Below are 13,923 nucleotides of genomic sequence, written 5' to 3' on the forward strand. Positions count from 1 at the left end.
GGAGTGTAGCACGGATAATGTGTCGTGCTCTCAACAGTGTGGGTGCCCCTCAGTGCAATGTGCGTGACAATCTCACTCAAACAAATGGAAACTCTCTCAAACAGAATGAAACACAGGAACAATGGATAACAACAGTGGACCAGAACATGTGGACTCGACTAGCTCAAAGAACCATGTACAGACTCTGGCGTGGCAGCACACTCAGCTCCAGCCCAGGACTCACAGGTACAAATGGGTGTCGAGGCTCAGATGTGCAGGGATGGTGAAGCAGTGCTCTGTGTAAGACTCGCTCTAGACAACTACGTCGCTGGACCAGAGGTGAAGCTGATAATCCCGATGACCAACCGCTACTACTCATATGTACCACCATAAAGGGCCACCAACGGCTCATAAATGTCAGCCATGTGGTGATCTGGCCACGATGTCCACTAGACCACCGTCGGTACCCTGCCACTGCCACGTGTCACTCCCAGCCCAGAGGGTCCGTCACTCCCAACCCAGAGGGTCCGTCCAGTGTGAAACAGCCTAGACCAATTGTACTAACTGTCCAACTGTCTGCCTGTCCTGTGAAGTGACACTGTAGCCCTGCTACAAGGAGCAGCATCCAGACAGTCCTTGGTTGGAGGAGCACTTACAGCAGGCTCAACAGGAGCTTGCTAGCACATAGGAGAGGCGACATGAGTTTGCTTTCCACCGACAGGCATCTCAGTGGACTCAGGTGGGTGACAGAGTGACTGGTGCTTTCTTTGAGACAGTGGGACCTCGACACTCGCATGCCAAGGTCAGTCAGTTGAGGAGGCCCGACGGGTCAGTTGCTTGTGAGCCCGAGGATATGCGTGCAGTTGCTACTGACTTCTACCGTGAGTTACTGTCTGCATAGCCCCAGTCAGGGCGGCAGGATGCATGCAGGGAGCAGGTTTGGGCACAGATGCCTTGTCTTGTGACTGAGGAGATGCGTCAGAGGCTAGAGCATGCTACAGAGCTTACTCCACAGGAGTGGTGCAGTGAGAGAGAGGAGTGTTGGGAGTTTATCAGTGGCCTGACACTTTGGTTCATCTGGCGGGCCCACTGTTTCCGCATTTTTGAGGCTCGCCCTGTGCCACCAGCAGAGACTGTTCGTGACTTTTGGCTAGAGCTGATCCATACTCTCAGAGGACAGCTTGAGGGACTACAAGGCAGCTCCCACCGCATGCGGGAGCGACGCGAGGCTTTCCTTCGACTCTGGCACCTTGGACCTTTCTACACCATTGTCCAGGGTGTGCTCAGATGGCACTACCGTCCACCTGTGTGGCTTTTCCCTCCTCCCATCTCTTGATGTAGCCTCATTGTATATATGATGTTTTTTCATTGGGAGAGTCTCCCCATCATGCTTGTTGTAGCCCTCTCTTGCAGAGGTGGTTGTAGCCCTATGGGCAGTTTTCATTAACTAATAGAAGGATCTTTTTCTTAAAAAAAAAAACTAGCCCACTAACTGGCATAGTTTGAGCAACTTGTCTTTTCAAATGCACGGCTTCAATATGGATAGACTACCATCTTTTCAGTATCCATTGGATGCATCGACGTGACGAGAGATTAGTAGGACTATTAAGGATCTCACACAGCTTGACACGAGGACATAGTTATCACTTGGAGAGGAGCTAGGAAAGAAAATGGCTTTCTATAGAGACCATTTTCTCCACACCATCGAGGATGGCTTCATCATATGGCCAAGCTGCATGCATGAGCCGCTTCCACTGTTTATTGAGAGGATTTTCTTGCTAGAGTGATGGACTACACCGATAAGAGGTGTCTTGGGATTTTCCTATTGAAGATATGCAGACACATAGAGACCTTACTTCGGAGTTCATGTGAAAGACGCTCATCATACGGCCAAGATGCATGGATGAGCGTCGTTCACATGGGTTCATAGATAGAGCTACAAAGATTACCAGATCCAGACAACCACAACTCTGTGGTAGATCACATCGACGTCATATGTTTCATCGTCATATCTAGGTCATCATTGAGAGGCATAGAACTACTCCTACCAGGTTCCTCACAAAGGAGGAGATGGAGGCCATGAGGCATAGGCCTATGAGAGACTTCATGTGATGTCATTGTAGTGTGGTTGTTTGGTATTTTGTTTAGTCTTTTTCATGGCGGGATATAGATCATACGATCATCATGATGTAACCTCTTTTGTTCTCATAGGTCTTTTAGTCTTTTGCAAACACTAATACGTTTCATTCTGTGTGTGTGTGCGCACGCGCGTGCAAGAAAAGGGGCTGTACTTTATGTACAAAAGAGACCTCTAGAGATGCTCAATGGCCTATCACCTAGAGGAAGTACAAAAGCGAGAGAACAAAGTCTAGGCTATGTAAACATCAAGGTGGTCTCTCTCTCTCTCTCTCTCTCTCTCTCTCTCTCTCTCTCACACACACACACACACACACACACACACACACACTTTTTTTTTGTAAATCTGTTTTGATTAATTTACCTGTGGGAAACCTCAAGGCGAGGAAAACTCACCAAAAAGATCATATACAAAGGGAAGAACACTGAAGTGCTTTGCGATACAAAAGCGCTAAAAGCAAACATAGAAGAGCTGCAAAGTTTCTAGGGATATGTCCCCAATGTCATAGGCAAAATGTAACGATTGCCTCAGCGAAAACTTTAACGATGGAAAAGGATCTACATCATGCAGGTGAAACATGAGGAGATTTCGGCGGTGCCACAAGGACCATAGCGACCAAAATCTGACCCATGCGAAGAAAATGGCAAATTACTGGAGGCAATTCGGAAGAATGCCAAAAAGCCAGAATCGCTTGTGGAAGACCGCTGAGGGAAATCGAAGGTGCAAACAAGCAGAAACGCGGCGAAGGAAAGCCCTGGTGTAGCGACACTCCCAAAGCAGATGTCTGACAGTCTCATCAGCAGCGGAGCAACCGACGCAACGAGAGGAGCTAATACGACGCGCCGCAAGGAGTGTTCCAACTGGAAGGACTCCCAACAAACAACGAAACAAACACTCCTTAAGAGGCAAGCGAGACTTCCAGATTGCAATAAGAGCCTGCCTCCACCATTGAACGGATTTGTGTAAATCCCATAGTGCATTACAATGATCAGCCAGCCAAGAGTCTTGCATGAGAGAAGCATAGATACGGCGAGCAAAAATCGCATTCAAAGAAGAGTCCCATAACTTCCAATCCTGCATACGACATCCACTGGCCAGCGGCGGAACAGGGAGAAAAACATCTAGCATATGCCAAGCAAGCTCCAAATCTAACGATAATGTAGGCCCAACCCAAAGCGTGCCGCCGCTTGAGAAAAGGTAAGCTAACTCCCAGATGAATCCACCACATCATCCACCGTGCGTATACCACGACCAGAGAGGAAGTAAGCTTGACGAGGCGACTGATCAACCAGGGTAAAAGAAAAGGCCCTGCTCCAATGAATGCTTTCCAAACGCAACGAATTCCCATCTGCTTGCTGCCTGCAATGCCAAGAGAGATGATCCGTAACAACTTTCCAAGTGGAGAGCAGGGCCGAGGTAATCAAGGAACCAGGAATATTACCGACCATCTTGCCACACACAGTCTCCCAAAGGGAAGTCTGCCAATGACCAAAGGCAGGAGTGGCAACATGTCGACATAGATCAGCAACCATAATTGTCCATGGCTGAGATTGCAATGCAAGAGTGGACAATAACATAGCCTTCGTTGCCAATGCATGGCGGCGAAGGTCCAAAATATTCAGCCTGCCAAGACGCTTTGGAGTGCAAAGTTTCTCCATTGCTAACAAACAGAGGCCTTTCTTATGAGAACTGGTGCGCCACAAGTGAGATACTAAAGTAGACATCAGCAATGAAAGGCGGGAGTGAGGCCAGTGCAGCAACGGCAAGTAAAACTGAACATATGCCATCATGATACTTTGCACTACACGAAGTCGAACATGTAGTGGCCATATAGACAATTTCCAATAGTGCAATTTGACATTCAATCGTTGCATGACCCAATCGATTTGTTGCGTATTAGTAACTTTCCAACCGATAGGATATCCTAAATGCCTGACCACCACATGAGAATCGAGAATCTCGCCAGGCCACAAAAGATGATGCCAGTCATAAACAGCAAGAGGTAAGAGTTTAGATTTCCGAAAGTTAACCTTAAGCCCTGCTGCCAAGCCAAATGTATTCAATGCCTGCATAATTTCACGCATATCATCCTAGTTGTTACGAGGCATGAACAACGAATCATCAGCATAGGCCTGTCTTGCAAAGTCTTTCCCATTGGGTAACTTCAGCCCATGAAGACGACCAAGCGAAGTCAAGTGATCCAAATGCAGTAAGAGAGGGTGAGTGGCAATGGCATACAACAAGTCGCTGTTGGGAAACAAGCAAATTGAAACACCTCTATAGTGATGTCACCCAAGAGCGTTGAAAGAGAACTACAAGACACCAAAAGCTTCGCAAAATCCTTTTGAAACACCACAAGTCCAATAGGAGTAGACCCTTGGGAATTTATTAGCCGTCGCCCACCCAAGAGACTATGTCACATAGGAGCAAAACCCTGCCAAAGCATGGATTTACAGCACACACCGACCAATGCATATGAAGACAAAAGCCTCTCCTTTCACATCAAACATCACAAACCCACAACTTCAACATCAATTCCACAATTCATAGATACATGCCCTCCGAATCTGTCTACACACAATTTGCCACTAGGCTGCCATAGCCATAACCCTGCAGAGAACTAGTCGTAACCTGATGAGCACAACTCCAATTGGGGCACTTTAAAGCTTGAGAGAAAGCTTGAAAAATGACCGGCGAGAAAGCTGAAGATGACTAAAATTGATTCCATACGCCCCCATGAGAAAAATTGACGCGAACAGAGAGCTGTCCCAGCACGACTACACATAGAGAAGGCTAGTCGGGGCAAAAAACTGCATCCAAGAGCACCAAGGAGACAGAACGAGCTAAAACCTACAAATTTTTGATGTTTGACTGAACTTTTTTTCGTTTTTACATGAGTTTAAGTTATATACAAGGCTCACTTCAAAAAACTCACTCACGGGCACTTATAGTAGCCCGACAGCTGTCACTAGACTAGCGACTTGCAGTGTATGTACATGTGCTTGCTAAAGCAAGCTAAAAAACCCACAAAAAGAAAGCCCACACGCCCTTTTGACATCGGGCGTCATGTCCGTATGTACAAATTTACAAAAAACGGGGTGTCAGAAATGCGCCCAACATAGTTTGCCACACCCCAACCTGCTAGATCATTCATGATTAGCAGCACAAAAGAGATCATGTAAACCACATGAGGGAGTCTTCACTTCATCTTCATCCTTAACCACATGATCAGAAAATTCTTCAAAAGAAGGCTCATCCTCAATCACAGTCATCAACCTTGCAATATACTTCTTCAACCTGTAGCCATTCACACGTGCTTTATGTGGGGTACCATCCAAGTCAGCAAGCTGATATGTGCCATTTGGAACCTGTTTAAAACCAAGAAAGGACCTTGCCACTTGATTTGAAATTTCTTTTGACAAGTGCTATCAAGCTTACTATTGTAACGAAGCACCATGTCACCCTCCTTGATGTCCTTGTTCTTTAGCTCCTCATTTGCCTTTGCTTGATTCTTCTTCAAGACCTGCTCATAATGCTCAAAAGCTAACACCCTATCCAATTGTACACATTGCAAATATAAAAGTCTTTCCTTGAATGCATCCTTGGGCTCTTCTTCAAGCTTTAGCATCATCTTCAAGGATGGTATCTCCCCCTCAATAGGAAGTAAAGCCTCTTTGCCAAAAACTAGATGGAAGGGAGAAAAACCAGTACCTGATTTGATGGCAGTCCTATAAGCCCATAGAGCACAAGGTAGCTCTAAATCCCAAGTCTTCATATTGTTTCTTGTCATCTTTGTAAGCATCCTTATGAGCTCTCCATTAAACCTTTCATTCATGCCATTGCATTGGGGATAATATGGAGTAGTAAACCTGCGATGCACATGAAGCTTCTCACATAGATAATCCATCAACTCTCCCCTGAAACCTGGACCCTTGTCAGAAAGTAACTCCAATGGCATGCCAAATTTGCAGCAAATATCTTCATATATAAATAAGGAAACATCTTTACTCGTGATGTGCTTAACAGCTTTGGCTTCGGCCCACCTGGATAGATAGTCAACAACAGTAAGTATGTAACATTTGCCTCTAGCTGTCATAGGTAGAGGACCTATTGCATCAATACCCCACTTCTCAAACACATCATAAGCCACAATGGTGCCTCTTATTTCTGATTTGAGAACCCTATTTTCCATGCTTTGACACTCTTTACAAGACTTGCACCAATGATGAACATCACGTTGAACACTTGGCCACACATAACCCTCCTGCAAGACTTTATGCAAAGTGATCTTTGCAGCAAAGTGACCACCACAAGAACCCTCATGATTCTCCTCTAAAATTTTGTAAATTTCCTCTTTCCAAGGCACTTTTCTCATCACAAGATCAGCCCCCTTCATATACAAGGCATCACCAAGTAGCACATACCTTTTGGCACGACGTAGGAAGGCGTACTTTTTTGGCTTTTCCAACTCTGATGGAAGCATACCTGTTTGTAGAAACTCTTCCTCCCTCTCTAAAGCTTCCCTTCCCAAATAAAGAGGAGAATCAGCCCCTATCATATACAATTGCCCAATTGAAGCTTGCGTTGCACCATGTGCTTCTTCATTTTGAGACCTGTCCACATGCCTTAAACTCCAAGCTTCAAAATGCTTAAGCAGATTCTTCACTTGAAAACACATATTTTTCAGCCTTGGATTCTTACTTTGCCACACCCCAAGTACTTGCTTCATCACCAAAAGAGCATCACCTCTTACCCTCACACGACGGATGCCAAGCTCAAGGCAAAGGTTGAGACCTTTCTCCAAAGTAGCATACTCAGCTTCATTGTTGCTTTGTGATGTAAGCTTCAAACTCCTTTTAGTTACCAAAGCACCTTGAGGATCATAAACTACCACACCTCCTGAAGCTTCACCATACGCTTTCCTGTAAGAGCCATCAAAAAACAATAGATAGGCATTGTCTATGTCAGGAGCTTCCATGTGTTGCTTCTTCACTGCATCCTCCTTAAGAAGAAGAGGGCTTTCCTTATAGGTAAGCAAATCAGCCAATGTAGCCCTTGTACTCTCCTCAACAAGAAAAGAGAATTGGAATTCTTGTAGCTCCACAATCCACTTCATGAGCCTCTTTGACAAAGTAGGGCTATTCACCAATTGAGGTAGAAGAGTGTAGCTAGTGAGGAATGTGAATGGTTTAGGAAGAAGGTAGTGCCTAAACCTTCTACATGCATAAATCACACTCACCATAATGAGCTCCACCTCAGTATAGCCTCTCTCTACCTCTAGCTTCACCCTGCTAGCACAATAGATAGGCTTCATGTAGTGGGAATTGTTACCTCGTTGAAGAAGCATAGCTCCAATAGCATCCTCACCTACTGATGGGTTCACATAAAACTCCTTATCCCAATTAGGAGCTTGCATAGCAAGAAGAGAACCAAGAACCTCTTTGATACCTTGAAAAACCTCTTCACATTCATTTGTCCATTGTAGAGGATCCAACCTTGCTACTTGTTGTAGAGGATAAAGAAGTTGAGAGGACAAAGGAATGAACCTTGCCATATACTTCACCTTTTGAATAAAAGTAGAAAGTTGCTTTGTATCTTTAGGTGATGGGAGGAGCACCAAAGTCTTCACTTTGTCAGGATCCGCTTCAATCCCATTCTCTGAGATCATATGCCCCAAAAACTTCACTCTTGGTTGAGCAAGATGACATTTCTTTGGGTTGAGTTGACCTCCACTTTCATCATATTGCTTCAATGCCATCCCAAGCTTTGCACAATGATCCTTTCTAGAGCTATAAACACAAAAGTCATCAATAAGATCCTTCACAAACTTGCCAAGAAAGGGAGAGAACACCTTGTTCACGCGCTTTTGATACCACGCCCAGTCATTCATAAGACCAAAAGGAAGTACACAATAACAAAAGCATCCCCATGGCGCGATAAATGTGGTCTTCTTTCGATCTTCCAAAGCCAAGGTGAGCTGAAAATATCCAGAGAATCCATCACATACGCTATACCTCTCATGCCCTGCAATAGAATCAAGTATGTCATCTATGAAAGGAAGAGGGTATGGATCCCTCTTCATGGCTGCGTTTAGAGGCTTAAAATCAACACATATCCTCCACTTTCCATCCTTTTTGGGTGTGACCACAACAGGACTCACCCATTCTGCAGTGCTCACAAGACATATGAAACCTGCTTCAAGAAGCTTGTCTACCTCTTCCTTTAAAGCATTAAGTTGTACCTGTCCCATTCTCCTTAGCTTTTGGCGTACGGGCTGAGCTCCTTCCTTGATTGGAATGTGGATTTCCTCTCCCTTAAAGCCTCTAATTTCCTCATAAGAAGTGATGAATAAATGGGGAAATTGTTGTATCATATGTAGGTACTCACCCTTCTCACGACTAGTCAAGTCGGAAGACAACATACCTTGTATCAGCTCCTGTTTGACATTAGGTTGAACTTTGGGTTGCATCAGCTCTTCAATTTTCTCATAAGGACCAGAGATATCCTCATTCTCCATAAGGCCAAGAAATCTTTGTTTCTCATCATGCTCTTCTTCAAGAAACAAGGAGGAAACATCTAGATCACTATCGCTGCTATCTTCCACTTCACTGCCTTCATCCCCATTGTCTTCTTCTTCACTTGAGTACTCTTCTTCATCACTTTTCTCATCAAAATCAGCATCCAAAGATTGCTTGCTAGCCATGTCAAACCTCTTCTTATCACCCCTTCTATTGTAGAGAGTGATGGTACCATGTCCCCAATCCTGTATAGCTTTGGTTGCCTGTAACCATGGTCTTCCAAGGATGAGAGGGAAAGCACCAATACTCGCGGGCATAACATGGCAATTGACCAGCACTTTAACATCAAATATATCCACCTCCAAGTCCTTTACAACTCCCAAGCACCTCACCCTTGATTGGTTGGCAAGCTTTATGCGAAAACCTGAATTCTTCACCATGTTGAGTCCCAACTTTGATACACAAGCTTGAGTAATAACACATACCTGTGCACCTCCATCAATATAAGCCTCTCCAATGCACTTCCTCTTATGCCATGCATCCATAGTAGGACATATGTCAGGTAACTCATTTAAAGACAAGACTCTCACTGACCCCCTTGCAGGCTCCTTCTTCATGGGATTGACTACGTGCTTCCATTGCCTCTTTAACTTGGGACACATCTCCATGAGTTGCCCAAAGGTAACATCAGCCTTTCTACCCACCAAATCAGCCCTTAAACTATAATTTGGTTGCCCTTCTCCCAAAGGAAAGTCGGATGCATTGTAATGTTTCCTGGGGTTTCTCTTCTTCTTCTCTTTACCTGTACCTGTTTCAACCTGTTTCCCTCTTTTATGACTGGGACTTGCATCACTCATGTCATGATCTCTTGTAACTCTCTTACCTACAGGCATGACCATAGCTCCCAAATCATCCTCTTTCTTCTCCAAACGGATTATGCTTACCACTTTTGTTTTGCCCTTCTCTTCTGCTGTCAATCCACTTGGTCCTGCTTCCCCTTTAATCTCAATACCATAATCTTGAGCTCGAGAAGGAATTTGTGGAGGAAGAGGAAACATGTCGCCACCCATTCTCTTTGGCTTATCACATTGAGGGCTTTTATGACCCCATTCACCACAATTGTAGCATTGAAACATATCCCCTCTTCCAGCCATGCCTCTTCCTCTACCACCTGTATAACCCTCATTGCTTCCATAACTACGTCCATATCCATAACTTTGACCTCTTCCACCTCCCATCATATGCACACTAAGATTCTTCATAAGACCTACAACCTCTTGCATCTCCTTGCGAAAGGCATTCACATCATGAGAAGCTTGTTGATCATAACCTGGCTCCTTGATGAGGACCCTTGGTTGCTCTACCGCTTTCACTTCAAGCTTTGGCTCGACATTGATTCCAAGTTGATGAAGACGCTCTGCTTTCCACTCTTTATTCTTTGCAATTTCAACTGCCTCCTCAAAGGTCCTTGGCTGCTTAAGCTCTACCTTCAAGCGTAGGTTACTCCTCAAGCTTGCAAGAAACCTGTCAACATGGTTGGAGGAATTTCAGCCCCCAAAGATGTACACCACTTTGCCCATAACGCATTGAATGCCTTGACAAAGTCTTCTATGGTTTGGCCTTCATCTTGTACTAAGCCTTGAATAGATTGCCATACCTTTTGTGGGTCTTCCACTTGTTGAAAGTGTGTAAGAAAAGCATGCCTTACCATTTCATAAGTCATAACTTGAGGAGGTTGGGCTGATTGTAGATCCTTTTCGTAGCCTTCCAACCATTCCCTAGCATCTCCCTTCAAACAGAAGTAGAAGATTCGTAGCACCAACGCTGGGTCTTGCTTGTCAGCAAGAAGGCAAGCAAACTCCATTCTCTCAATGAAAACTTTGGAACTTTCATTTGATTTCCCACTAAACTCCGGAAAATTAAACGCCATGTCTTCAAAACCTGTAAACTGAAGGTAACTTGAAGCGATTCCTCGGTGGCAGGCACCAAAACACTGTTGGAAAACAAGCAAACTGAAACACCTCTATAGTGATGTCACCCAAGAGCGTTGAAAGAGAACTACAAGACACCAAAAGCTTCGCAAAATCCTTTTGAAACACCACAAGTCCAATAGGAGTAGACCCTGGGAATTTATTAGCCGTCGCCCACCCAAGAGACTATGTCACATAAGAGCAAAACCCTGCCAAAGCATGGATTTACAGCACACGCCGACCAATGCATATGAAGACAAGAGCCTCTCCTTTCACATCAAACATCACAAACCCACAACTTAAACATCAATTCCACAATTCATAGATACATGCCCTCCGATTCTGTCTACACACAATTTGCCACTAGGCTGCCATAGCCATAACCCTGCAGAGAACTAGTCGTAACCTGATGAGCACAACTCCAATTGGGGCACTTTAAAGCTTGAGAGAAAGCTTGAAAAATGACCGGCGAGAAAGCTGAAGATGACTAAAATTGATTCCATACGCCCCCATGAGAAAAATTGACGCGAACAGAGAGCTGTCCCAGCACGACTACACATAGAGAAGGCTAGTCGGGGCAAAAAACTACATCCAAGAGCACCAAGGAGACAGAACGAGCTAAAACCTGCAAATTTCTGATGTTTGGCTGAACTTTTTTTCGTTTTTACATGAGTTTAAGTTATATACAAGGCTCACTTCAAAAAACTCACTCACGGGCACTTATAGTAGTCCGACAACTGTCACTAGACTAGCGACTTGCAGTGCATGTACATGTGCTTGCTAAAGCAAGCTAAAAAACCCACAAAAAGAAAGCCCACACGCCCTTTTGACATCGGGCGTCATGTCCGTATGTACAAATTTACAAAAAACGGGGTGTCAGAAATGCGCCCAACAGCGCTAAGCGGGCAACCCTGTTTGACAGAGCATCCAAGAGGCCAAGGTTCTCTGAGCTCTCCATCAAGGAGGCCTGAACATGTACTGCGAGCATACAGGAAGAAACGACATTAACCATCTTTGGGCCAAAGCCAAAGGCCCGCATGGTAGCAGCAATGAAATCCCATTGAACCGTATCGAAAGCCTTTTCAATGTCTACCTGCATTACGAGAACATCCTGCTGGGTATATTTGGCATATTCCATGCCAATCAATACATTAGCCAGATTATCCAAAATCTGGCGACGAGGGATAAAGCCATACTGCACGGAATGGATACCGGCCATAAGAGGTTCCTTGATACAATTCACTATGATCTTAGCCAAGATTTTATAGATCACCGGCATAAGAGAAATTGGCCCCCAATGCAAGAACTACTCACAAAGCGCTTGTTTAGGCAGCAACTTCGATAAACCCACTTTCCAAGACATTGGAAAATCCTGTTTCACCCACGACGCGTTCATCATATACAGTAAAGGTTCTTTCAAAGGCTCCCAAAACAAGAGAAAAAATTCCACAGTAAGCCCATCCCAACCAGGCGCACGCCATCTTTCGAGAGCAAGCAAAGTTGAGTGCAATTCATTCTTTGTAAAAACTGCCTCCATGGCCAAAGCATCCTGAGGCAAGTGCATTCAAGCAAGACAATTGAATGCACTGTAGATAACAAAAGCTGACGTGCATGAATAACCGCAGCAAATACCACGGGGGGAGCGGCAGAATCAGTCCTAAAATGGGACACCATGGCATCTACAAGCTCACGTTTCGAAGCTGTCCAAGCTCCTGGTCAAAACATAACCCGCTTAATAGTTTGAGAGACCCGCAAATGATGCAAGTGCTTAAAAAATTGCTTTGAGGCACATCCCTTGTCTACAAACGCTCGATGACGAGCACGAGTTTGCCATTTATTCAATTTTCGTTTGTCATTATGCAACAAACACACCCGGGCTTAACAAAGGGCAGTGGATTCAGTTTCTGACAACAAACGTGTCAGCTAAGAGTTGGAGCTGTCGAAACATATGCTTCGCGTCCTCAACATCACCATGTAATTGAAACATGTAATGCTTGTCATAGTCCTGAATTACACTCTGTACACGCACAACAAAGTGAAGCCAGGCAACATCAGGATCAAGATGCATTTGAGCAACCAAAGGGGGAATAACCTCATAGATCATCTTACGAAATGCCTCGTACGAAAGATATGCATTGTTGATGTGCAACAGACGCTTCTTAGAAAGAGGCTGATCATAATGTAGTTGCCCAAAGCGCGGCAGCATCACAACAGGAGCATGATCAGATAAAAGCAAAGAACGGTCTATGCTCATTTCGCACACAAACTCATCAAATTGTTGCATGCCAAGGACATACCATCGATCTAATCTTGCACAATATGCAGAAAAGGCATTATGTTGAAATGTATACCCCGAACATCAGGGTGCAAGAGGGTCCACAGGTCCAACATCCTTGTACATGCCACAAGATCTGTCCAAGCTTGCAATTCTGTGCTCAACATGTGAGAATGTCCTGTAGTGTTATCAGATGGAGCCGGGGCATTGTTGAAATCACCACAAAGCAATGCATTGGAAAGCCATGGATAAGAAGATATCTCACGCCACAAAATAGCTCGTTGTCTCGAGGTTGTATGCGCATAAACACCACCAAATTCATAAATTTGACCATTGATCGTGCACTAAACCACCATCCAACGACCCCCAAAATACGAGCATTGCCCAACATGCTCTTGCAAAACCACAATGTCTACCTTACATGTAAGTACATAGTGCCAGGTTAGTCTCCACTTATCAAGGTTACATAACCCACGCACATTATATGAAGTGCATTTTACACAACTATGCATTCAGGAGATATGTACAAAGGCAAAATAAGGAAGGGACTAAGTTGACATGCCCATAAGCACATCAACATCAACAGCCCGCGACTCAGCCACAGTATTCTGCATGCCTGTCTTAGAGGCAACTAAGCTTTCAGATGCATGAAAAGTCCCATGAACCACTGCATCCCTGTAAGAGTGCACCACCTTATTCCATGCATCCGCAAGAGTGCGATTACCATTACAAGGAAGGGGTTTTTGTCTTGCAGGTTTAACCTCAGGAGGTACATAATCATGAGAAGAAAGCTGCGAGTGCATCTTAACAGTCTTCTTGGGGGTTACCTAAGGAGATCCTTCCGCCGGAGTCCACATTTTTCCCCTTATTTTTGGTTTCCGAAGAAGAAAGCGACTTTCCTTTACCCGGAGGGTTTGTGGAAGCAACAGGTTTAACCTTGCCTTTCTCCAAAGGTATGACATTAGGCAATGCAGAAGCTGCAACAGCGGCAGATCTGGTATTAGGGACTTCTCTCTCAGTAGAGACCGCAAGCTGAGGGACAGC

At 44.8% G+C, this 13,923-nt stretch overlaps 1 protein-coding gene across 3 annotated transcripts in view; it reads right to left on the reverse strand.

Moving 5' to 3' along the window:
• The window catches only part of LOC147457739 (beta-glucosidase 4-like), a 159,732-nt gene that overhangs the window by 4,951 nt on the left and 140,858 nt on the right, over nt 1–13,923 (reverse strand). Inside the window, exon 13 of one of the 3 annotated variants that reach the window (XM_086512563.1) lies at nt 5,933–5,985. The exons of the other annotated variants lie outside the window; for them this stretch is intronic. Coding sequence (XP_086368689.1) covers nt 5,948–5,985 — 38 coding nt within the window. The 3' untranslated portion in view covers nt 5,933–5,947. Of the gene's footprint in view, nt 1–5,932; nt 5,986–13,923 lie in introns of those variants that run through there. 3 annotated transcript variants of the gene reach the window in all.

The sequence above is a fragment of the Adiantum capillus-veneris genome, chromosome 5 (genome assembly GCF_014529385.1).
Source record: "Adiantum capillus-veneris isolate H3 chromosome 5, ASM1452938v2, whole genome shotgun sequence".
In the NCBI taxonomy this organism is placed as follows: Eukaryota; Viridiplantae; Streptophyta; class Polypodiopsida; order Polypodiales; family Pteridaceae; genus Adiantum; species Adiantum capillus-veneris.